This window comes from Pyrgilauda ruficollis, unplaced genomic scaffold (assembly GCF_017590135.1).
Source record: "Pyrgilauda ruficollis isolate IOZ18807 unplaced genomic scaffold, ASM1759013v1 scaffold37, whole genome shotgun sequence".
NCBI lineage: Eukaryota > Metazoa > Chordata > Aves > Passeriformes > Passeridae > Pyrgilauda > Pyrgilauda ruficollis.
In genome coordinates, this window is record NW_024525156.1 from 6,175,623 (window position 1) to 6,199,096 (window position 23,474).

Below are 23,474 nucleotides of genomic sequence, written 5' to 3' on the forward strand. Positions count from 1 at the left end.
ATGTCTTTATCTTGTGAGAGGTTTGTGTGCAAAGAATTTAAATTAAAACAGAGATTTGTCTTGATTCTTTACATCATTGCAGCCTCTGACCAGCAACATATCCCCCTGTTGCAAAAGTAACTGCACCCATACTGACATCCCCACATTTTCTAAAATGCAATTATGTGTATTAATCCAGCACCTTAAGGCATTAGCCTAGACTTAAATATAATTCTAAACTTAATGTACCCAAATCTGAAGTGGACACAAGAAGTGCCTTATAAAGCCACACCTCCCTCCCCTATGAAGATGGCAAGTATTCAGAGTAAAGTTATTCCAAAGGGATACAAACGTAGGTCCATTCATTTCTTTCACGTTTGTATGGAAAACTGCTGGGAGTATTTTCATTAAATAGCCAGGAGCATACAGTGATCACACTACTGGGGAAAAAAGTACAAGACTTCTGTTTCAAGGCATTCAGCGACAAAAGGGTAGATCATACTGTTGACACAGAAGTAAATAATTTCTAATTACTAACAACATTTGCAGTACTGCTGGTAACAAGGCCATGAAATTTGGAGTAACAATGGACAATGCAATCAACAGCATGCCCGACATCATGCACGTGTATTTTCCCAAAATGTTAATGAAAGATATCTTTCGAATAATGTAGCACGAAAAGCAGGCTGAGAGGAGACCCTATTGCTCATCACAACTACCTCTAAGGAGGTTTTAGCAAGGTGGAGTTGGCCTCTTCTCCAAGGTAACAAGTGACAACATAAGAGGAAATGGGCTCAAGTTTTGCCAGGGGAGGTTTAGATTGGATATGAGGAAAACTTTATTCACCAAAATGGTTGTCAAGCTTTAGAACAGACTGCCCAGGGAAGTGGTTAAGTCACCACCCCAGAGGTATTTAAAAGATGTATGGACGTGGCTCTTAGGGACATGGCTTAGTGGTGGACTTGGCAGTGCTGGGTTAACGCTTGGACTCGATGACTTGAAGGGTCTTTTCCAACCGAAACCATTCTGTGATCATGTAAGCGCAGAGTCCCAGGGCAGCAGCCATCTCCTGTGCACTGCATCACACACATCTGCTGCATCACACATGCACTAAACACGGGATGCACAAAGTATCAGAATGGGCCCAGAAACACTGCAGCAATTTCTCCATACTCTTCAGCAAATCGCTTGTGTTATGGCCTGCACTGTGTAAACTGCAGCTTTATGAAAAGCTTGCCACCTCTTCTGATTACAATACTTGCTGCTTCTGAAAGACTACAACTTGCAAAGCAATGGAAAATGTTATATTTAGTTTCCTTTAACATCCTGGTTTATTACCAGGGTTAGACTGTCTAGCTTCACAGGGGCTGAGCGAGCATCTCCAATTTCATAGTGGAAAACAGCAACTCCCATTCTAGCTGGCAGTATCTACTTTTTATTCTACATGAGACTGGACTATTCAAAACAGCTCATCCACTGTGTCATAAAACTTCGTAATAAATTTCACTATCTATAAAATGTTGATTAGTCATGCAGCAATCTGTAATAAAATCCCATAAATGCCACAAAGCTGCACCCTGCTGACTTACACTGCACTTATAGAGAAAAAAGAGCCCAATATACAACTTCATGCTTTATTGTTGCATTATTGCCACATTGACAATTACAGCAAATTTCTTTTGCAGTTATTTCAAGGTAACATCTGAACATCTCCTGTGCTTATATGCTATTGCAACATCTTTTAAAAGTATCAATAACCATCAGTAAGAAATCCAGTTCACCAGTTATGATTATTTTGGAAAAGGTAATGCTTTGGTAAGGACATCTATGTATAAACATGGATACCTCCCAACAATATACAGCTTTCATACAGAGACATTTTCTAACCATATATGAATTTCTGTGCTCTAAAAGCCACTAAAGCTATCTTAAGAGCCATACTTCATTGTACAAACTTACATATCTATCTAAGTAATCAAAGACAAAAATCAGGTATTGTCTATATATATACTGTGTATATTGCATTAATAACCAGGAGCAGTAGTTTGCAATTTGAAAGCATCCATGCTCCTAACTTTTACTGTCAGAATGGAGATGTGGTGTGGCTTTCAAAACTGTTTCTACCTATTACAAGACAGGGAGCAGAGGTACCCAGCCCCACCTCACTGTGTGCCTCCACATTGAGGTTTAGTTTTCCACTGCAGTCAATGAAGCCAAGAGTGATCCAGCTCATCCTGAAAGACTCTTCCCTTTGGTCAGTGATGCCATACCTAAGCTCTGCTGACTCTCCTGACTGCACCACCACTGACTACACTGAGCTCTAGACACTGCTTCAGATGCAGGCACAGCAGGAGGCAGAGCTGAATCCCACCCAGCTCCCTCTCAGGCCAGCAGGTACCAGAAGTGACGGCGATGATCTGCTCCATCTGACACCGCACACGGACAGCTCCGGCTGCATCACCAACCAACTTCTGTCCTGCGTCTGCAAACATTCCTGCCAGCAAATCATCTCCTGCAGAGATTCCAAGAGGCTCACAATGCTTCCCCTATGAGTGAGCTGCTCCGGTGTGAACCACTTGTACACTCATAAGCAGCTACAAACAAGGCCTCTGCTGTACTGACATCAGAAACAGAAAGCAGATCTGAAAAGTTACGCATACTCTAATACAGAATAATTCTTACAAACAACACTCGTTCCTTAAGGCAAGTATGGTTTCTAATCAAATTGAAAATAAGGACTGCATATGTAGATTGTACATCCTTCCTTGGGTTTAGAATAAATATGTCCATGCATATAGTTTGTAAAACATCATTTCCATTTCAAGCCTAGAAAGAGATGGAAATGTCAGGTCCCTTGCACCCACATGAAGGGACTTGTTCCACTTGTGAAATGGGCCATATTTCCCATTATTTTGTTGCTGTTGTTTTAAATCAGCTACTCAGGAAATAATTATTAAATCTGCAGAATTAAAAAAAAATTCTAAACTTTCCTCACTGTTTTATAACCATAAATGAACTGGTAAAGCCCCAAGTGACCTTGAAATCTCACTGATTTGCCAGGTGAATGGCTGCAACATTAGCTCCCACTTTTTTGACATCATTAGAAACTTTTAAACCTGGAGGCTACCATAGGCTGTATTGCAGTTATAGTCAGTTAAAAACAGAAAGACACTTTAAAATAGGAAGAATGTACAAAATTTTTTTCCTGGTTTTTACAGAGGTGAGTTACAGAAGAAAAATGATAGAGCTAAGTGATTTTGAACTGAGAAATCAAATGTTTTAATTATGTGGTAAAAATAAAATGATTGCTCTGTTTGGAAAAACTTTCTTTTTACTCCCTCATATCCCTACTGTATTTCAGAATAAGAAGATTAGGAAAAAAAATTATGTGCAAAGGAGATTGGATCATAAACATCTTTACTAATGGTACCTCAATTTAAAAAGGTGATCTCCAATTCTAAATTAAAAAAAGGATTTTGACCAACATTTTAAGTTAAATACGTACGGTCATTAACTCCTTCAGCTTGTTATTGGAATGTGAAATCCTCACCTCAAAAATACAGCCCCCAGTAAGACCCATGAGATTACAAATGAGCTGTCTACAGCAGCAGTGTTCTTGTAATTCTGATTTCTCTCTCCTCTCCATTCCTACAGACCACCAGAGGAAAAATCTCAGCAAGACTGTGTGAGTGCAAAGGGGTGTAAAGAAGATTCAGCTGGATCTCTGCCTACTTGAGAATGTATGGGGCCTATCATCATCTCCCTGGTTGAATCCAGAGGGCACTGGGCTGTAGCACTGTAGGATACTGAAGGCTGCAAGGGTTCTACATAATCAAGATAACGACTGACTTCTGTCTCAACACACCCAACAAACTCCCTCCAGACAGTAAAGGTACCAGTACAAAAGGGCTGTTCTTCCTTACTGGCTTAGCATAAAAACTACATTAACTAAACTATCTGCTGATGTGAGTCCACAACTAAAAGTATAAATTTTAGGCCCATTAATCATATTATTCATACTGAAGGTTTTATCTTGGCAATAAGAAAATCTTATAAAGAAGCACCCCTGATCAGCAAATACTCAGTACAGAATTTTCCATCTAGGATAACAACTGAACAATGTCTTCATTCTTATTAACCCTTGAGAATTAAAGTAAAAGAAACAGCATATTATATTAGATGTCAATTTTACAGATTTGACAGTGTGAATACTAAAGGGTTTTTATCTTCTCTTGAAAACATCCACTGGGAGCAGGTTGGCAGAGATCCTGATGGGGAGCTCACTTGCGAGGCTGGTGGATGTGCTGTTTGACGTGCTGTGGGTGAGGAAGCTTCTCCACAGAAGGATGTGGTTTCTGATGAGCCACCTGAGCTGCAGCTGGAGGGAAGTCCTTATCACCCTGTTTGAAGAACACAGCAGGAAAAGTTTAAGGAATCTTAAAAGTGCACTTTCCAGTTCAAATAGATGTAAATTCTAAAAAATGTGAAAATCAGATGAAAAATAGTGTTGCATGTTATGTGGGGTCCCCCTGTACACATTCTGTGTTTTTATTCTTATTAGCCAACTTCAAAATTTTTCTTACACAAGCTTCACTTCTTCCAGTTATACACACTATCCAATAATATGGTATCTTAATGTGTCCCCAAGGGAAAAAAATCAAAATATTCCTATCTTCAGATGTGTTTGGTTTCCAAGAAGCCACTAGAAAGAATAGACTATTTTAAAAGAAAGGTAAGGCAGCATGAAAAATACCTGCACAAAAAGCCTGCTGTAGGAATCAGAGTTGTACAATGGCCTGGCTTGGAAGCAGCCTTAAAGATCATCCAGCTCCAACATCAATGCCATGGGCAGGGATACCCTCCACTAGACCAGGCTGCTCAGGACTCCATCCTGAGGGATGCAGTTAAGTCACCCCAAAGCCTTCTCTCTTCCAGGCTAAACAATGCCAGTTCTTTAGGAAGAAAGCAGGATCTAAAACTACTTATGACTCAAATCTTAGGGACGGCTGGCTTTTAAGTTTAACATGCTCTTTTAACCAGGTCTGCTATGTTAGCTCTCAGGGGCTGCTGCTGGGCAGTCTCAGTCCAGGTGTAACCCTTATGTCACCTATTTACCATTGCCATTTCTAGGGTCAGTCCCATGAGGCTTTCAAAAAGCAACAGGAAACAAATACTATCATATAAATACTAAGTGCTCAATCACAGCGGGACAATAGCACCACGACTTCCCCCTTAAGAAAGTGGGACAAACATATCATATGCCAGAAACTCTGGCAATCCACTGGCTCACAGGGCAACAGCCTTACACTGTTTTGTTTTGGTTTCGTTTTAATCGGGATGTTAACTTGTTACATTTTCTATTTTTTTCTCGACTCCAACTTGCTTCCAGTGTTCAAAGATCTGCTCTCCTCAGACTCGACATTTTCTGCCTTCTCTCCCCTGATGCTGCCAATTGCCCATTCCTTATGGGCTTAGGAAAATTGCATTCAGCTCACTCTTTCCTATGGGATCTGACACAAGCATAGCATCTTACAGTAAACCACACTACAACCCCCAGTGATGTAAGGTGACCACCACACAAAGCCATGACAAAAACCCTGCCACAATGCATGAATTACTGATCACATGATTAATGGCCAGTTAATATTAAGGATTTACAGGTCCTGCCTGCTCTTAAAGTCCAGGGAACAACACCCTAAATCCCAAGTACCTCAAGGCACATATGGCAGCTGAAACACACTATCTTCAAGCATGTAACCTTACAGGCAGGAGGGTTGCCCTTCATCACAGATCAAGCTCCAGCAGCAGTTTAATATGCAGCCTCTTCCCAAGGAAATGAATACAGTAATATCTAGCTTAGATATAAAAAGATAATCCAATAAACTTAAAGCGCTAAAATGGAAAGAAAAACGGTGGAAATAATTTCAATGAATAATTTCAATTTCACACAAACCCAGAAAGAATGCTCAAAGGGACTTACACGAATATGGAAAACACAAAGCCTCCTCTCACAAAAGAGGAAAAGGTATGAAAAAGATTAATTTTGCTCTGATTGGAGGTAATTCTGAAAAGCTTACAGTAATTTCACTATGACTGAGAGAAATTTACTGATAATCTTACCCTAGCAATGACACCAGAGATGAACACTGCTGGCTTAGGTGGGCTGAAAAAAATAAGAGATTATTTGTATCAGTTATTTAGAAGGTAAAAATGAACAGGAAATCACATATACAACAGACACACACACACAAAAAAAAAAAAAGGTGGCATTTTTGGAAACTGATTAATGTTTCAAATAGACAAGACAAATTTCCTCTTCAAATGACTATTGCCTTAGTAGTACTTACTGCAGACGAAACCAGATCTGTAGGTTTTGGCTGCTGTTACTTCACATTGATTGTGACAGCAGTAAGAGGCTAGTCCAACAATACTGCTTCTTAAAGCAGTCTTTGTTTGCATTGGTTTCTTAATCCTCTAATTTTGCATATAAACTGCCAGCAGTACTTTAGACTTGGTGTATTTGTATTGCACAAAGAAAACTGTAGCTGGACTAAAGTCACTGCTGTGTTAGAGAAGAAAATAAATTTCAAGTTCACATCTGTCAATTGAACGAATGAGGATTCTAAGTCTCAGAAAGAGCAACACACTGTACTTGAAATCACAGATTTTCAAGCAGGTAGTCTACTCTATTACAAGAGATGTCTCTGTAATCAAACAAATATTAAAAAACATAAAAACATAAAGCAAAGCCTTTCCTGGTTTCTTTATTTGCAGACCCTCCATCCACACCAACAGGAAGAGATTCTCCACAGCCAGAGCTCTCTGTATCTTGGTCAGCATGAGCCACTGGTTTCCCTGGGTCACTGTTCTCCTGAACTGAGCACCTCTACCTGGAGGCCACAGCACAGCCATGTCAACTGCTCGCCCTGCTGGCACTGCCAGTGTCTGAATTACAGACACTCAGCAACCTCAGTGCCTCTGGGCAACTAAAACCACACATGCATGGAGTCTGCAGAAGGGTTGGGACCTGGAGCTCCAGAAAATCTCCACAACAGGGGTAACTCTCCTGTAAGAAAACCATGTAACCTGAGGCACTGCAGAGGGAAGCAGAGTGGGGAGCTGAAGGTGTCCCTCCGCCTGAGAACATCTGTAACTGAGGACTCAGAGCAGCTCCATTAACCTGGACCACAAGAAAGGTTCTACCCTGAGATGTTACAGCTCACAAGGCTGGAATAACACAAAGCATACACAAATCAAATGACTTAGGAATGATAGTGATTACTATAGTGCACTTTACAACTACACAGCTTGTAAAAATTTATTAACATGATGTTGTGTGAAGTTAAGATAACAAGCAGCACAGTATTAGACTTGTTATAATGAACTTATAAATATTGCCTGAGCCCTGTTTAAGTCATGGTATTGCTACTCAGTCTCTGAACAGCCTGGTTATTTAACAAGGCTCAGCATCCCTCCTAGAAATTTTTTAAAAGTCAGAAAGAGAAAGACAAGGTTAGAAAAAAAGGAGAAAGGAAGAAAGTTCTGCTCTAAAATACTTCCATGGAAGAATAACAGTGATATTTCCTGCCATGAGAAATAACATTTTAATAGTTGTATTAGACTTTTTCAATCCAATTCTCTGTCAGTACAAGCAAATAACAAGCAAAGATCAATAGCAAAACACTTCCATTTCATTCTAATTATACTAAGCCAATTAGTATGTTACAGTCTGCATGAGACTTACTGGATGCTGAGCAACAAACTCAAAGAAATAACTCTGACTGAGAAAATACAGATGTACTGCAGTGGCTCAAGGTACAATTCACACACTTACACCATGACATTATAAAGGAAATGAAGAGTAAATGAAAAAAAAAAAAAAGTATGGCAATTTATTCTTCAGCTACACATGGAATCTGGCTTTAGTCACACTCTGAGAAACTGTTTTTTGCTTGACATTGTATTATTAACAATACTGGAAAGTGAAAAAGTCAGATCAGATGGATTTTAAAAAAATATTCTTAACATGACCTTTCATTGTTCATTATGCTTGGATGATGCATGAAATTCAAATCAACATTTCCCCAACAGAGCCTGTATTTGCTGAATGTGCCACGAGCTGTTCACCAACTACCACACTGTATTACCTGCTTACAGGTTCATTATTATGAACCCGTGTGGTTCATAGTTCTTGCTTTAAAAACAAGTGCAATGCTCCATGGGTTTGGCCAAAAGTGACAACCAGAAGGAACCTCTTGCATAATGGTCATTCCAAACACATTTTTTACCACTGCAAATTGCAAAAATCTTCTCAGAAACCCCAGTCTCCCGTTGAAATGTCATGCTGTTAATATTCACAGGGCCCAAACTTGCAAGTGTTAGGTCTCCCAAGGACATGATAGAGCTGGATAGAGTTAGAATATTTGGCAGATTTCTGTACTTATTTTAATTTAATTGTATGTTCTTTTTGTCTCAGGAATTAGGCAGAAGATCCTGTAAAGATCATTGTCATTTTCAGGTAAGGTAAAATCCAGTCTGAGGTTTATGCTTCAGAAGCAGTCAGCATATCTTTATAAAGAAAGTCAGCAGTACCATTTTCTTAGTAAAAACTATATTCTTCAGACACAAAGCATTTATCTTGGACACTATCACGACATAACACATTCAGCCTTGTTTGTATGCAATGGGTTCTGTGACTGTCTTTAGTTACACTGCCTTGGAAACAGGACACTGATTAGGGCTCTCTCACAGGTGTGTGGTAGGCACCAAAACACCTCCCTTAGGGTTCATGTGGCACATTCTAGGATAGTGCTGACACACGGAGAACAACCTAACAGGAAATCAGAGTTGCAAATGGTATCTACTCCCAGATACAGCTGGAACAGTTTTCTCCTTGACTTTCCCCCTTGTTTGTCATCTGCATGGATTTTTGACTTGACCCTCCCTGCTCCATACTAGATTTCCAGCTTTTAAATGGAAGAACTAATGGGAATGCCAACCCAGCTTCCAGTTCAAGTGCCTCTACCCTGCATCCACAAAGATCTTGCAGAAACCAAGATCTATGGTGGCATTTGTTTCTGGCTCCCCCAGGTTTCCATGATCAGCTGCAGATGCACACGGTAATGAGGCTTTACCTCTCTATTTAACTTGTTACACAGGAAAAATGCTTTGCTCTTACAGAAGACACACAAGCTTAATAGGAAGCTCATTTCCATGTATTAATTATCCTGTAGCAGGGCAAAAAACCCAAAGCTGGCCAGAAATTAGCATGATTGAGTGTGTCACTATTTATGTCCTATGTCAAGCCACTGACTTTCCTAATATTTTTACCAGATTACATTGTTTCAGAAGAAAAACTTTAAAAAAGTAATATTATTCATTATCTTTGATGATCTATAGAAGCAGAATCAGGCCAGAGCATATATAATCACACATCTATACTAATGAAGAATTCAACAGATCAGAGCAAGGCCTGGATTATCAGTCATTGATTCATGCTTTAATTTCATTCCTAATGAGAGAAATCTTTCCACAGATGAACTTTGTCATAATAAATTCAGTCTCTACTGCCAGACTCCCAAACCATGGGCTTTTGTGGACCCAGATTAGCTGCCAGGACCATAACTCTGTAATTGCACTCTGAGACATCTACTGGGACTGCAGTGTTGCAACATCACTCATTATCTTTCCCAAGAACTTCCTGAAAACAGAAACAAAAATGGAGAACAGGCACATTGCTACGTTTATAAAACACTTTTAAGTGCTTTAAATTCCATTGGTGTTTTATACAAAGCACAACCTACATTTCCAGTACTTTGTAAGCTGTGATGGTTGTTCTGAGGACGTACTTAATCTGATGAAAATCGTTTTGACAGATGTTGTTTTGAAGATGCAGCATTCCTTTGTCTAGGCATCAGTAAACCAGAAAGAAAAAAAAAATTGACAAAAACTGATTTTGTTTATACATATATGTACTTTACAGCTATTTAATGCACACATTTATTTAAAGTTAATGAACAGTCACAGCTGATACTGTGTAAGCAACAGTTTTGTGTTTGCCAAAACTGGTTAGTGTTTGTGTCAATACTTTCAGAGCAAATCCTTATTTTGTTATAACATATGGAGAAAAAGAACACATCTGTTAAGACCTAAGTGTTCAGAGAACTTACCCTGATTTTACATGTGTGATGCTGCACCTGTTTAACATCAGATTCTCTACTGGATTCATCTGTCCTGACTGTTCAAATAGAATAGATTTCTATTATTCCATAATACTTAGTTTAAACAAGATCTTTATCTGACATGGAAGGTAAATCACAAAGAAGATGAAACAACTTGCAAAGATCATTAACTAGATGAAACGAGGCATTAACAATACTAAAATCTTATGTCTTCACCTTAGAGGGACTGGTTGAACTGAAGTATGACAGACATACTATAAAGACAAACACAGTGACACAGGAGTTACTGTGAAATCTCCTAGAGGCTACAAAACACACATAGGGCAGATGAGTATTAATCCAACTCCATTAAAACAGAGAATCTAAATCAGTTTTCTAATTTAACAGGGAAATTTACAGTTAACTGTATCTCTGTCTATAAATGCAGTGAATGTGTGCACACACGTGCAGAGGCTGTGCGTGTATGCACACAGAGATGACACACATTCACAGCTGTTTCAGAGTGAGCACATTGCTGGGGGGGGATGAACACCTCCAGCCACTCTGCTGTTTGGTGCACCCAAATTGCCCACTGCATCCCTTACCTGATGGGATTGATTGCATACAATGTTGGCTTCCAGCAGAAGTTTGAACAGCAGATCCAGTCTGGAGGAAGGACTGTGAGCACTACTCACAGTGCAGTCCAAACCAAAGGGCTCTGTTCAGAGCTGACAAAACCAGGAAACACCCCCAAGCATTGTTGCTGTCCACACAAACATAAAAGCTCCTAAAATGGGAAGTGGGTCTCATTGCAGCCAGACAGTGCAGAAGGTGAGTGCCCCATGCACACTGGTGATCAGAAAAATCAAAATAACATACCAAGACAAAGAAAGAAGGAGAAAAAGCAATAGTAAAAATAGTAGCTCACAGTATACCTCTATTAAAATATGGTATTCAGACCAGGAACACCATAAGTGAAGAACAAGAGCAAAAAAATATAGATGGAAAAAATAGCTGAGAGAGCACAAAGAACCCACATAAGGAGACAGCTAAGAAGTCTTAGCATACAGTATACAAAGGAGTAGGTAATATTGCTCTCATCTACCTTCATTACAGTGTAAGTAGAAAGTGACACTTGCAGAAGACTAAATTTAAAATTATTAATAGCAGATACCTTCAAAATAGAGCTAAATGTAGAACCTCGTCAAAATAAGGCATCAACCTCAAAATTTCTACTACGCCAACATTCAAAATAGATTAGCCTACAATAAAAAGGACAAAACTACATAGATGCAAGGCTTTGGTTAGACTGGATGATTTTTTTTGTCAAAATATGTTAGATTAAAGTTAAATAATTAAAACTGCATTAAACTAATCTTCTAGATGGAATGATTCATATTTATGATTAAAGAATGGGAATGACTTTTCATATTCATACTCATGGAAATTAATGGTATGATTTATCACTGGTGATCACCTTTTTTTAAGTAAGCCTGGCAAACACATATATGGAATCTATAAATACATGTTTTTCAAAGACTTTGGAACCACAAATTACATCATCATTTTTAGCTATCCAAGAATAATGCTGGAGTTTGTGACTTGGTGCTTCCTTGTTTTAATCAAATCATCCACTGGCATATGCTGCGACTCATAGTTGGCCTATAGCTGTGGAAAGCAAAGGACCAATTTCTGTGACAGGCATGGAGAATGCAGAGGAGAAATTCCTACAAACCAAAGAGATTACAGCACAGCACTTGGAGCTGCACCCAGCTCCCTGACCCTTCAGGCAAAGGCAGCATGCAGACAGCATACCCTTGCCCCTCCAACACCCCAGAACAGCAAGGACTTGAAAAGTGAACAGAACCTTCCACTTGATCAGCTTGCCTTTTATTTCCCTGCTCATTTCTGAATAAACACCATTCACTTTCCTCACAATTAACTTAGGCAAGCAAAATGAAAACCATATACAAAATACTATGATCTGCAGTTACTCATTGATCCCCCAACTGCTCCCTAATGACAGCAAGTTTTGTGGGGTTTTACTTTTTCCTGGCATGATATTCACTCCATGAACAGGTTCCCCAAGTATTCTGAGCAGAATTTCCTTTTCAGTCAACAAAATTTCATACTTTAATCCTGCCCTTCTATTTCTGCAATTGAAATTATTGTGCCCAGTTGTTCAAATAATTCACCTTAATCTTCAAGGTTGTTTGGGAATTTGTATTTTCTGGTTATGAAACATGAACTACTCTTAGTTTCCATCTAATGCTTTCTCTAAAGATGTCCAGATATGTTACTACAGGGGTGATTATTTGAATTTACAGAGTTGCCTTTGATTTTGGCATTGTCTGCAAAAATAAATTCCAAGATGATTAAAACCACACTGAGATGATTAAAATCATACTTCTCAGCAACAGAATAAAACTAACAAGCACCCTGCTCATCAGCTTGCTTGAAATAATTTCCCGTTGGTTATAATACGTTTAGGTTATTAATTTTCTGGATAGAAAAGTAATAATTAGTCTGACTGACTACCAGAGGGAAATGTTTTAGCTGATTGCATGGGGACATACAGTATCTGATATTCTATGGTAATTTATTATGTTGTGGTCATTTATCTGCCAGAGCTTTCAGATCTTTAAGATCATCCACAGGATGGCACTGTTGAACCTCAGAGTCTAATGTAGATGGAAGTAGGGAACAACCTCAGAAACATCCAGGTGCTGCAGCAAATACTAAACCAAGTAAAAAGCAGCATTTCCGCTTGATGACAAATCTTGACGAAACACAATACATACACAAATACACACGAAATTCGTACACATACCTACAGATGTTACTTTGGGATACAACTTTCCTGTCTGCGTGTCTTAGGCTGTGCCCCGATACACCCCAAGAGAATGCAATGCCCTATCAGAAAGTTTTAATTACTATTTGTTTTGCTGTTCACACACAAGCAAATTGGGTGTCCTGATCTTTTAATGAGGTGGCAAATGACTGGCCATTACATTTTATAGCAACTGATTGACATTCATTATTCTTACATTCACTATTAAGGCATTGCAGCATATGGCTTGATTAATCTCACCAGCCTCTCATTCATCTTTTGTTTTAGTTAATGTATAACCCATAAAAGGAAATTATTTAAGAAAGAGATCCACTATCTCTTATCTATATTGTTGTACATGATATTGCTATCAGAGAATAAATTTCTCTTTCATGCTGCCTTCTGATCACAAAATGAAGATTTAAGTATTTCACCTTTTCCATAGACTCGGAGGATTTAGAAATAGTCCGCAATTCTCCAACTGCTGGTTGATTTATAAAGGTTCCATCCTGTTATTGCAGTATCTCCATTAGCTCTCAGTGAACACCAATGACTTTTCACATACAGCTACTGCAGCATTAGTCCACTTAATAACTTCTAACTACATAACTGTGGAAAAAAGAGGTATGAAAACTGACATGAAGTAAGTAGTGCTTAAATGGTGATGTAACTCCAAAGAAACTCTAAAATAAGGAATGAAATAAGGTAGACTTTAAGCATTTGCAAAATTACCAAAGACTGTGGTTCAAAAGGGAGAGAAGACCAAATCTTCCACGTGTTTGTCAGGTGCTGAAGTGCATTTCTGTGCATGTTCCCATGACAACAATGCATTTCCATGCTGAAAATATCATGACCGTGGGCCTGCACTGCAGTATCTCGGCTACAGAGATGTAGGAGCCAGTTGTGGCACTGTTGTACTCCTCCATCTCTCAGCAGATGAAAGATGGAGCGCAAGTAGAAGAATAGCTTGATGCTGTACTAGGAATACAGGATGTCAGTGCAGTGAGAAAAACACAAGAAGATGGAAGCTGAGAAGGTGAAAGTCTTATCATTTCTGCCCAGGTGAGGCTGTGTTTGTCTCAAAGCCACACAGCAGCGGCCCAAAATTTGCCTACCTTTCCTGTTACGAGTTCATAACCAGAATCTGGCTTTCAAATGTTTCACAGTATTAATCATTCAGTAGATGTGAACCTTTCACTCTCCTACTGCTTTGAGCAAGTACAGTTTAATTTGTTATTATCCCCAAAACCAGTGCAGACATGAAGTGAAATATGCAGGCATCTGCACAGGCATAAACACTACGTCACCTTCCACAGCCATGCAACTGTGAGGAGCCTTCTCAATCCAATTTCTCACTGCACATTCTGAATGGTTTCCATTCTACAGTCGCACCCTACTGTTATGTGAACAAAGCAAATAGATGCCCATAGCACAAGGGACCATGAGGAAGCTCTTGACCATTTCAATAGGCCACTCCTGGGGAAGGTCTGAACATGATAAAGGATGTTGTTGGAAGGTCATGGACAGTATCAGATCACGGCTGAAGACTGTATAAACTGACTGGTCCTGGCCAAAAACTCACTTTACTTCAAACCCTGCCAAAGTTATCAACACAATTTTCCCTATTCTCCAGTGGCAAGTGGAGCCATAAATCATGTCAATCAGACACAGAAAACATTATTTTAGTATGCAATTTTATATTCAGAGCTCACATAGGAGCAACAGAAGACAGAATTAAGAAATGTTTTTAACTTAACAGATTACTTTTAATAGCAAGAAACCCCCTAGTCCCTAATACACTTAGCCCAGATAGGTTTTTACTGCGACACAAGACAAGGAACAAAGTTCTCTCAAAGGGATTCAGACACGGGTGCATCTTTGCTTAAATGAACTTGTTGAAGTATAATTTATCCACAGAGAAGCTGACCTCCATTGACCTGAGAGGAAGCAACCACTCGATTCCTCTACTACCATAACTAGGCGTGTGCTGAGAGGTGGTGGTTGGAAAGGCAGAATCATTTTCCATCTAGAAACATCCAGTCCCCTGAACACTATCAGAACAGGCTGTTTCTCCCTTCCATATTAATCTTATGGGTTTAATCTAGAAGGTCAATATCAGATATTACTACAATCATCTGCAAAACTTCCACTGTCAATGGGACTGGGACTTGGTGCTATGAAAACACATAGAAAATAACCTTCAGGAAATCAATAGCAACGGGATTCAAAGCATTGTAATCTGAAGGATGTCAAGAGGAGTTCTTAGATACTAAGCTTTCACTCTGTGTGAAATAAATGTCTAGCTTTGTAAAGTGATAATAGAAGCCATGACAATTCAAATGGATAACAGATCAATGTGCTGTTAAATCTGAATATAGTAGTAAAGTCATACCCATTCATTTCAATGGGATGTAGAAATCTTAAAGCAGCTACAGACTCCTGAATGTCAATACCACTAGTGATTTTTCTGTTAATCAAAGAAGAATGACTGCTACTTTTCTAGTTCAATCTCTTAGATCTGCCACTTGCTAGTGTTCTGTTTGTTTGAATGGCTTTAGTAACAGCAAAAGCAGTTCATTTCCTCAAAGAAGCACCATAGCACCTGCAGGATGGCAGCTGAGTACCTGGCAGCTTTACCTTCTACCATACAGAGCAGAGTTAGACTACATTTTTTCAGTTTGTGATGCAGATCTTTGCTTCTTCACGTTGCTTCTATGGGACAAACAGATCAGCCTCTCTGAGGAATGAAAATAAAACATGCATGCACAGTCTCAGCTGAGCTTACATTTATTAAGCAGCAGCAGTACTAGTGCTACTTTATGCTGCGAGTTAGTACTAGTATTTTATACTGGTCATTTCCATGCACAGCACAACAGAAAAGAACAAAGATGCACTAAAAGTTACTCATTTTACTTTATCCACTACCTGGTGGGACACCTCTGGCTACAGTACTGTCTAAAGCTACATTTCTGTTCTTCCAGCTGAAGGATGTCCCCAGCAATTTTTCCAAAATAACTGCCTGGTGGCAGTACCTTTGGCCACTGTCTGGATGTTTTAACAAGTGACAACATAACAATGGGAACTGACTTAAGAAATCATTACCCTACTCATCTTTGAAAAGTGTACCTATTTAAGCATCAGCTTAGATTGGATTAGCAAAAATAACAATACCATTCCTCTGTATGCTTCAAAAACCTGTTTCTGTCATTCTGTGTATATTTGGACACAGAAGCATTTTAATTAATGGCTTTTTATTTACTAATGAATTGGGACATTTTGTAAATGCCTACTGACATGCAAATTCAGAGATTTCTCATGATTCAGGTAATTTTTACTTTTATGTAGAGACCCAGTACATCAGTGTGAACATTAATGAAAACATACATCACCACAATCAGATTTTCAAATAATTAAAACGTGAAAATAGCAACTGTCATAATAACTATACACAACCAATTTGTAAACACTACTTTTCATAACTTTTCATAATGTGGTGTGACTCAGAGCTTATTAATTTAAAATTTTCCTATTTGGAAGAAACATTTTGTAAATAGGAGCTATTTCTACTACAAAAATGTATTTTCTATTATTTATCTCTTGATTCCATAACATTTCCTTATTTCCCTCCCACCTTTAAGACTCCTCAATATGCTGGGACACAGAGCTAAACATGTGTGGCATGCTGACTATTTTAAGAGTTCAGTATAAAACACATCCCTGCTGAGTTTTCATTACAAAAGAAAGTGGTTAGAGGGAGCTCAAGATCTGCAGGAGCAAGAACAGGAGGATATTTTTCAATGGTATTTTTTTGGCAGAGGGTACAGGGGAGGTAATGACCCTGTCCTTCTCTAACAGCCTTTTAGCCCCCAAGGACTTGATCCCAAACCAGTAGTTTTTTGTGGTTGTTTTTAATTGCAAGACATTAACTATGCAACAGTGGCAAGTTAATCACCAAACTCTTTATTTGCTATGATGTGATGACTTTGGATAATATATTTCCAAAGTCAGTGCTTTCCTGAGAAAGCATCTCTGTAACTTGCAGCATAATCACTTCACATGTAAATATATCAGGAATATGGAAGTTGTAGCAACCAAATTTTGCTCCAGGCTGCAGTGTAAGATGATGCACCGCCTGACTCAGTTGAACTTTTCTGAATTCACATGATCCTAGACACAGCTGAAAAACTTTGCAACGAGAAGTCTTAAAAATACTTTAGAGGAACAACAGCACCAATTTAGATCTTATAGTTCTTTCTCTTTTTTTAATCAAAGACTCAGGAAGAAGACAGAAAATATACTGCCCTGAGATTGCTAAATCAAAGAACACAGGAAAGGATTCAGATGGTTATCCCGCTTTCATCAGAAAAATCTCATGAAAGAGTGTGAGACAGAGTAGAAATCATACTGACAGAAATGCATGTATCTGAGAAAGGCCTCAGTTTCCATTAAGGCTCTACATTCTGTTTGATATCTTACAATACAGATAATCTTAAAAAACTGAGCCCCCCCCCCCCAAAAAAAAAAATCCTAGTTTTCATTTAACTGAAAAGTAGAGGTATTATTTGAATATTTTATTCAGAAGAGAGCTGAAAAACATAGAATAGCAAAGGTCAGCAGAATGCAACAACTCTAGAAGTAGCAATAATGTATTTTTGGTGTCTATCTGTTGTCACGTCTCAGTCTCCAAGTGACTCCCAGTGCACCTACTCACGGCAGGTGCAAATAAGTCATGAGGCCAGACTGCGTTTGAGGCTGCTCAGACACAAAGAGCTGTGGTTCAGTGAAAGTCTATTCTCTGAACTGGGGCTGAAAAAACCCCAAACAACTGCATTACTACAGGTTTTTGGTAACAACCAGATAGCTGTGACCTCAAAAACCTCAAAATAAGAACACAAGAAACCAAATTAATGTCTGAGATACTTAGTGCTTGTACTTGTATTCACTTATAATCCTCCTTTTATATTATATTCTGAGATCATATTTTATAAACTGATACATGTAAATTTTTGACCAACAAACAAGTTTGCACACTCCTTTCACATCAAATGCCTATCCATTCATTCTATGACCACACACAAAAAAAAAAAAAAAAACCAAAAACAAAAAAGCAAAAAGAGCAGGTGTAAAGTGAATGTCCTTAATTTATCAAAAGGACAAATAATTTTCCAATTTTCATCCTCCATATTTATGGAAAAAGTTCCCATTAACCAACGTGGCATTCCTATTATTAACCTGCACTGTCAAGAGAGGAGACAGATTCTCTTGTGTATTCTTGCTCTGAGTACTTGCTGCTATGACATTAAAATTGACAGAAGGGTATTGGGCTCCTGTCATATTTATTTAAAATCTTCATACAGAAGAAGCCCACAGAGACATACCCTAGGCACCCAGATGACAGCAATGCTATTGCTGCTACATAATAGCCAGCTGCAAACTGAAGTTTAATTTCATTTTGCCTATCAGAGGGATCTCTTCTAGCTACTTCCAGTTGTGAAGAAACATCCATGAATTTTACAGCACTAATCCTCATTCATAACTGTAGCACATCAAAAGGAGTAGAAAGTAAAGCATGCAGGAGCTTTAAGGGAGAATAGCAAGTTTTGTTGTGAAGCTCTGCTACAGAGAACAGCAACACTTCCTGATGCAACACAGAGGGGATAGCAGCACAACCCAGAGCTCAGAAAAAACACAACACAATCATGCTATTTGATCTGCAAATAGAAGTAAGAAGAGGAGAGCCCATCCATCCTAGGTTCAGGAGTTTTGTGAGTACTGGGCAGAGGTACAGTAGGAAAGAAAACTGTAAGGAGAGAGAAAAGAAAGGAAAAGGGGGAGGGGAAGGGAAAAAAGGAAGGAAAAAAGAACATCCTCTCCTTTGGCAGTACCGTTCAATACACATCAGGAAAAATTTCCCTGAAACACAGTGGAAGTGTAAGCTCCTATTCCAGGCCCCAACAACAGGGCAGCAGAGATACCTAGGGATGTGCTCCATGTCAAGCACAAGCTATCTTGTTTTGTAGACAATAGTAAGGCTAGAGAAAGCCCACGAAAAGACAATGCCAGGATGCCACTGATCCGCCTATGAAGTGCTTTGATGTAGGTACCCCAGGGTATCAGTGACATGGTGCCTTGGACTTCCCACCTCATGCAGACAAAGGGCTCAGCCATGATCTTGTTAAGCATACAAAGGGACACAACACTGGTGCACAAATATTTTTTCTTCTCCCCCTTTTCTGTGTGCGTGGGCTAAGTATAATCACATGTATGCGATTCCCATCCCAATCCCCTTCCCCCCAGTTTTACTGACATGGAGAAACTATCCAAGTGTTTTGTAGCCTATGCAGAGATGAGGAACACTGCCATTCTTTTGAAAGACCACCAAAAGACAGATTTGCAACTCATATGAAAAGCACCAATAAGCTATCAGAAGTAATGAACTACCAGACATTTATGGGTTAATTTTGGTACCTCTGCTATTTCCTGAAGCCCAGTTTCCATACAGACCACTGGAGATCCTCAATCTTTTGTGAATTAAAACATTATGACTTCGGCATGTGAAAGAGGAAGGCCACAACTCTTCACGACAGAAGAAAAATGAATGGTGAATTTCCCACTCTCTGTATCTGCCTGTGCTGGCATGACAGACCACACTGTGTGACAGCAAGCAGCTACCTAGCATTATGTCAAAGGGAGAGCTATGATCACCCTTGGAAGTGGCAAAGTCATGCTGATTTTAGCCTGCATTCACTTTGCAGAGCTTCAAGTAACAGTAGGGTGTTAACAACAAATGGAAGCACTCCAGAAAACACGAGCTAAGCCAATTCACTATTATACAAAAGTCCAGCCTGAAGTAATTCCTGTCTTTCTCTAGGTATCACAGACTGGCAAGCAGCCCGTCAAAACTTTCTCACAAACCACTCAGCGCTCAGAAAGTTTCATTTTTTATTTCACCACATGTTATCTCACTGTCACTCTTGGCACATGAAGCAATTTCATCATCTGTTACCATTTCTTTTAGGTATAGTAATCTTGAGGAACAAATTAATTAAAAACTTAAACCAGACTGACAGGTGTGACTTCAGTAGCAGTTTTTTAATGCAAATGTGTATTTAGAACTTCAGGAAGGCTGGTAATTATTTCAGGTAGGTCATGTTTTAGATCAAATTAAAATTTTAACATAGCAATGGGAAGGTGTAATTTGGTGATGTTTATGTCCTTGGAAAAACTAAGGAAACCTATTCAGCCACAACAGTTTCAAATGCAGTTTGTAAACTTGAACTCTGGCTATTTTCATTAATATACCCTGCTGCATTTTTCAAAGGGCTAATGCCTTCACAAATGTGACTGATTTAAACAGGAACACCTGTACCTCTGAAAACTGAGTGAAAATTATGAAGTAGGGTAGTTGCACTTGAGAAACCATTTCTGAATTTTCAGTAGAATGTGCGACTGAGCCTGCAGAACCTCTGTCACAGAAGCATGAGAAAAGGGAAATATTTGATATAATCCTCAGGGAAAATATGGAAAGAATTTGAGCACAAATTCTTTGAGCATAAACAGGATCGTGCAAAAGAGCTGGTCGTCCACCTTCTCACACGTGCTTTTTTACTATTAACAATTTGCTTGTAATGACAAGGAAATATAGTATTGTGCAAAATGTGGGCTTGACAGGCCAGAAGATCATAATCCTTTTAAGCACAGAACAGGCAATGCAAGCAGAGGCCAACTCAAACATCGTTGCTAATGTGACCTTGTCCCCAGACCTGCCCTTCAGTGCCTTCCCTAGTGGTCCATCTGGCTGCAGCTCAGGCTCACTTAGCAGTGCCCATAAACAGATGCCAAGCCACAGATAAGAGTCCCATCACTGCAGCCTGCGCTGGGTCAGTGCTCAGAGCAGGCGGTCTCTCTGGAGCTTCACGTGCCCATGGCAGCTGTTTCGCTCTGAAGATCACCAGCTTTTTCCTCCTTCATGGAGCATTTCATTGTGAATGTATAATTTTTTGGCACTCATCTGACACTGGCAGCCTACTGATCAGAACTCTGGTCACTTTGGACCAACACAGCTGTACAGACAACCAAAAGCAGGTTCCACATTGTCCCATCAGATAATTTATAAGATGTTTTATAAGATGTGGGGATGGCTGTACAAGGTCATACTCTGAAAAGGCTAGAAGATAGCTGTCCTGGATCATCCAGTCTCCAGTATGTGCTGCTTGGGTGGCTCCTCCTGGACAGCAGCACAAAGGACAAGTGCTTCCTCTAAGATCCCTCTTAGTAGAGGTCTGCCACTATACTTCAGACAGAATTTGAAAATCAATCTTAGATTATTATCACTTCTTCAACCTAAGAGAGTCTTGGAAACACTAATTCCTGACCTATTCTCTGGACATACTATTTACAGAGTTCATAAACCAAAATTGCCTTCAATGACTTGAGGACTAAGAGAGTCTAATCTAGACAGTCTAAAAGACAAACAACACTGAAAAAAACGAGTAAAACAAATTACAGAACTGTAATTACAGAGCACTCCACAACAGAACCACAGAAGGGTTGAGGATGGCAGTGACCTCTGGAGATCATCTGATCCAAGCCCCTGCTCAAGCTGGGCAATCTAGAACAGGCTGCCCAAAACAATGTCCAGGCAGCTTTCTATTATCTCCAAGGATCAAGACTCAAAAATCTCTTTGAGAAATCTGTGCCCGTGCTCAGTCACTCTCACAGGAAACACGTTGTGTTTTTTTTGGTTTTTTTTTTTTGGTTTTTTTTTTTTTACTCATGTCCAAAGAGAACCTCCTGTATTTGTGCCCATTGTCTCTGGTCCTGTCACAAGGCACCACTGAAAACCACTGTCTCCCTTTCCTCTGTGCCCTACTTGCAGGTATTTATATATATTGAAAAGCTCTCCCTGGCTCTTGCAACCTCTCTTCACAGCAAAGATGCTCCAATTTCTTCATCACTTTTGTGGCCCTTCACTGAGTTGACCCTCTTCAGTAGCTCCAACTTCCTCTTGTACCAAGGAGCCCAGAACTGGACACAATCTTCTGACATATTAGCCCTTCCTCCTAGTTTTTTGTCATATGCAAACTTGCTGTGGGCACGGTCTGCCCCATCACCTGGATCATTAATGAAATGTTGATCCAGTACTGACCTCAGGGGTTCAGTGCTAATAACTGGCCTCCAACTAGACTTCCTTCAACTGATCTATTCTCTCTGGGCCCGGCTATTCCAGCAGTTTTCAACTGACCTGACTCTGCTCATCGAACCCATGCTTCATCAGATCCTCTCTATGGAGATCTTCAGCAGACAGCTTTGAAGGCCTTTTTGAAGCCTAGGTAGAAAACATCCAAGGCTCTCCCCTTGTCTATCAAGCTTGTATTTTCATTGCAGAAGCTGATTAAGTTTATCAATTATGACTCCCTTTGATGAATCCATGCTGACTTTTCCATCACTTTCATGTCCTTCTAGTACCTGAAGTAGTTTCCCTGATTACCTGCTCTATCAGGAAGTGAGGTAAGGCTGACCAGTGTGTAGTTCCCGGGTCTTCCTGACTGCTTTTTCTGAAGTGCTTATAAACACTGGGAACTTTCTTATTATTATTCCAAGAGTTTCTGTTACGTGCTTCAAGAAAACAAAAAAGCTACTGTAAGGGTGGGACTGAAAAGTCGAAATTATGAATACGCTATTTCATTCTTCTAAAGATTTTAACTTAGCTGAATCTTTTAACTGTCAAATATAGCTCCATATAAAGCATTCAAAACTATTTAAGTTGAGACATAGACATGAGATTATGCAGTGATTATTCTGAAATAAATACCAAAGATAATTACAGAACTACGTACTCATGAAGTGATCAAGATACCCACATTTACATTTCATGGCTTAGAATTAACCATGTACATTCCTCTAGAAAATACAGCAGATCAGTGAATTTCAGGAGTATTACATTTTGCTATAGATACAGTCTTAAAAGTTATTATCCACCAAAATAGTTTTTACATAGTGCTATTACAAAGTAGAATTTGATTTCCTCCTTTCCTGCATTTATGAAGTCAACTTCGGCATAAAACAATTCAACTATTCTAATATAATCATCTAACAGCTGAGAGACTTTTGGGGTAAGGAAACTTCAGGAATTATTACATGGAGACATATTTGAATTAAACAGCACATGTAACATTAAAAATGTACTGTACCAGTGATACAAAGTCTAGACAAATCTTGAGCTCCTAAAAATGGAAGATTAATGTAAAATTTCTAGAACATAGACAAACTGGAAAACAATGGGCCTCTGCAGTCAACACTTCACCTTCACAGAAAATGTGTGGATTAACAGACATTAAAAACTTAACAGAAGACTGGTGAACTTCTGACTCGGCAGCAACTTAGTCAAATCCCAAGAAAGTTAACTTGTAGACTGTTTTTTTCCCCCATTAGCCTTTTTATCCTAAAATAAAGGTTGGCTGGTTGCTGTTTAATCCCCTTTTGTGGGAGACCAATCATGATAG

The 23,474-nt window shown here is 39.2% G+C and overlaps 1 protein-coding gene across 1 annotated transcript in view; it reads right to left on the reverse strand.

Moving 5' to 3' along the window:
- Nucleotides 1-1,599: 1,599 nt before the first annotated feature.
- The window catches only part of LOC121358110 (death associated protein), a 52,725-nt gene continuing 30,850 nt past the window's right edge, over nt 1,600-23,474 (reverse strand). Inside the window, exons 3-4 of the mRNA XM_041476030.1 lie at nt 6,100-6,142; nt 1,600-4,379 (exon numbers count right to left, since the gene is read on the reverse strand). Of these exons, the coding sequence (XP_041331964.1) occupies nt 4,260-4,379; nt 6,100-6,142 (163 nt within the window). The 3' untranslated portion in view covers nt 1,600-4,259. The remainder of the gene's footprint in view (nt 4,380-6,099; nt 6,143-23,474) is intronic.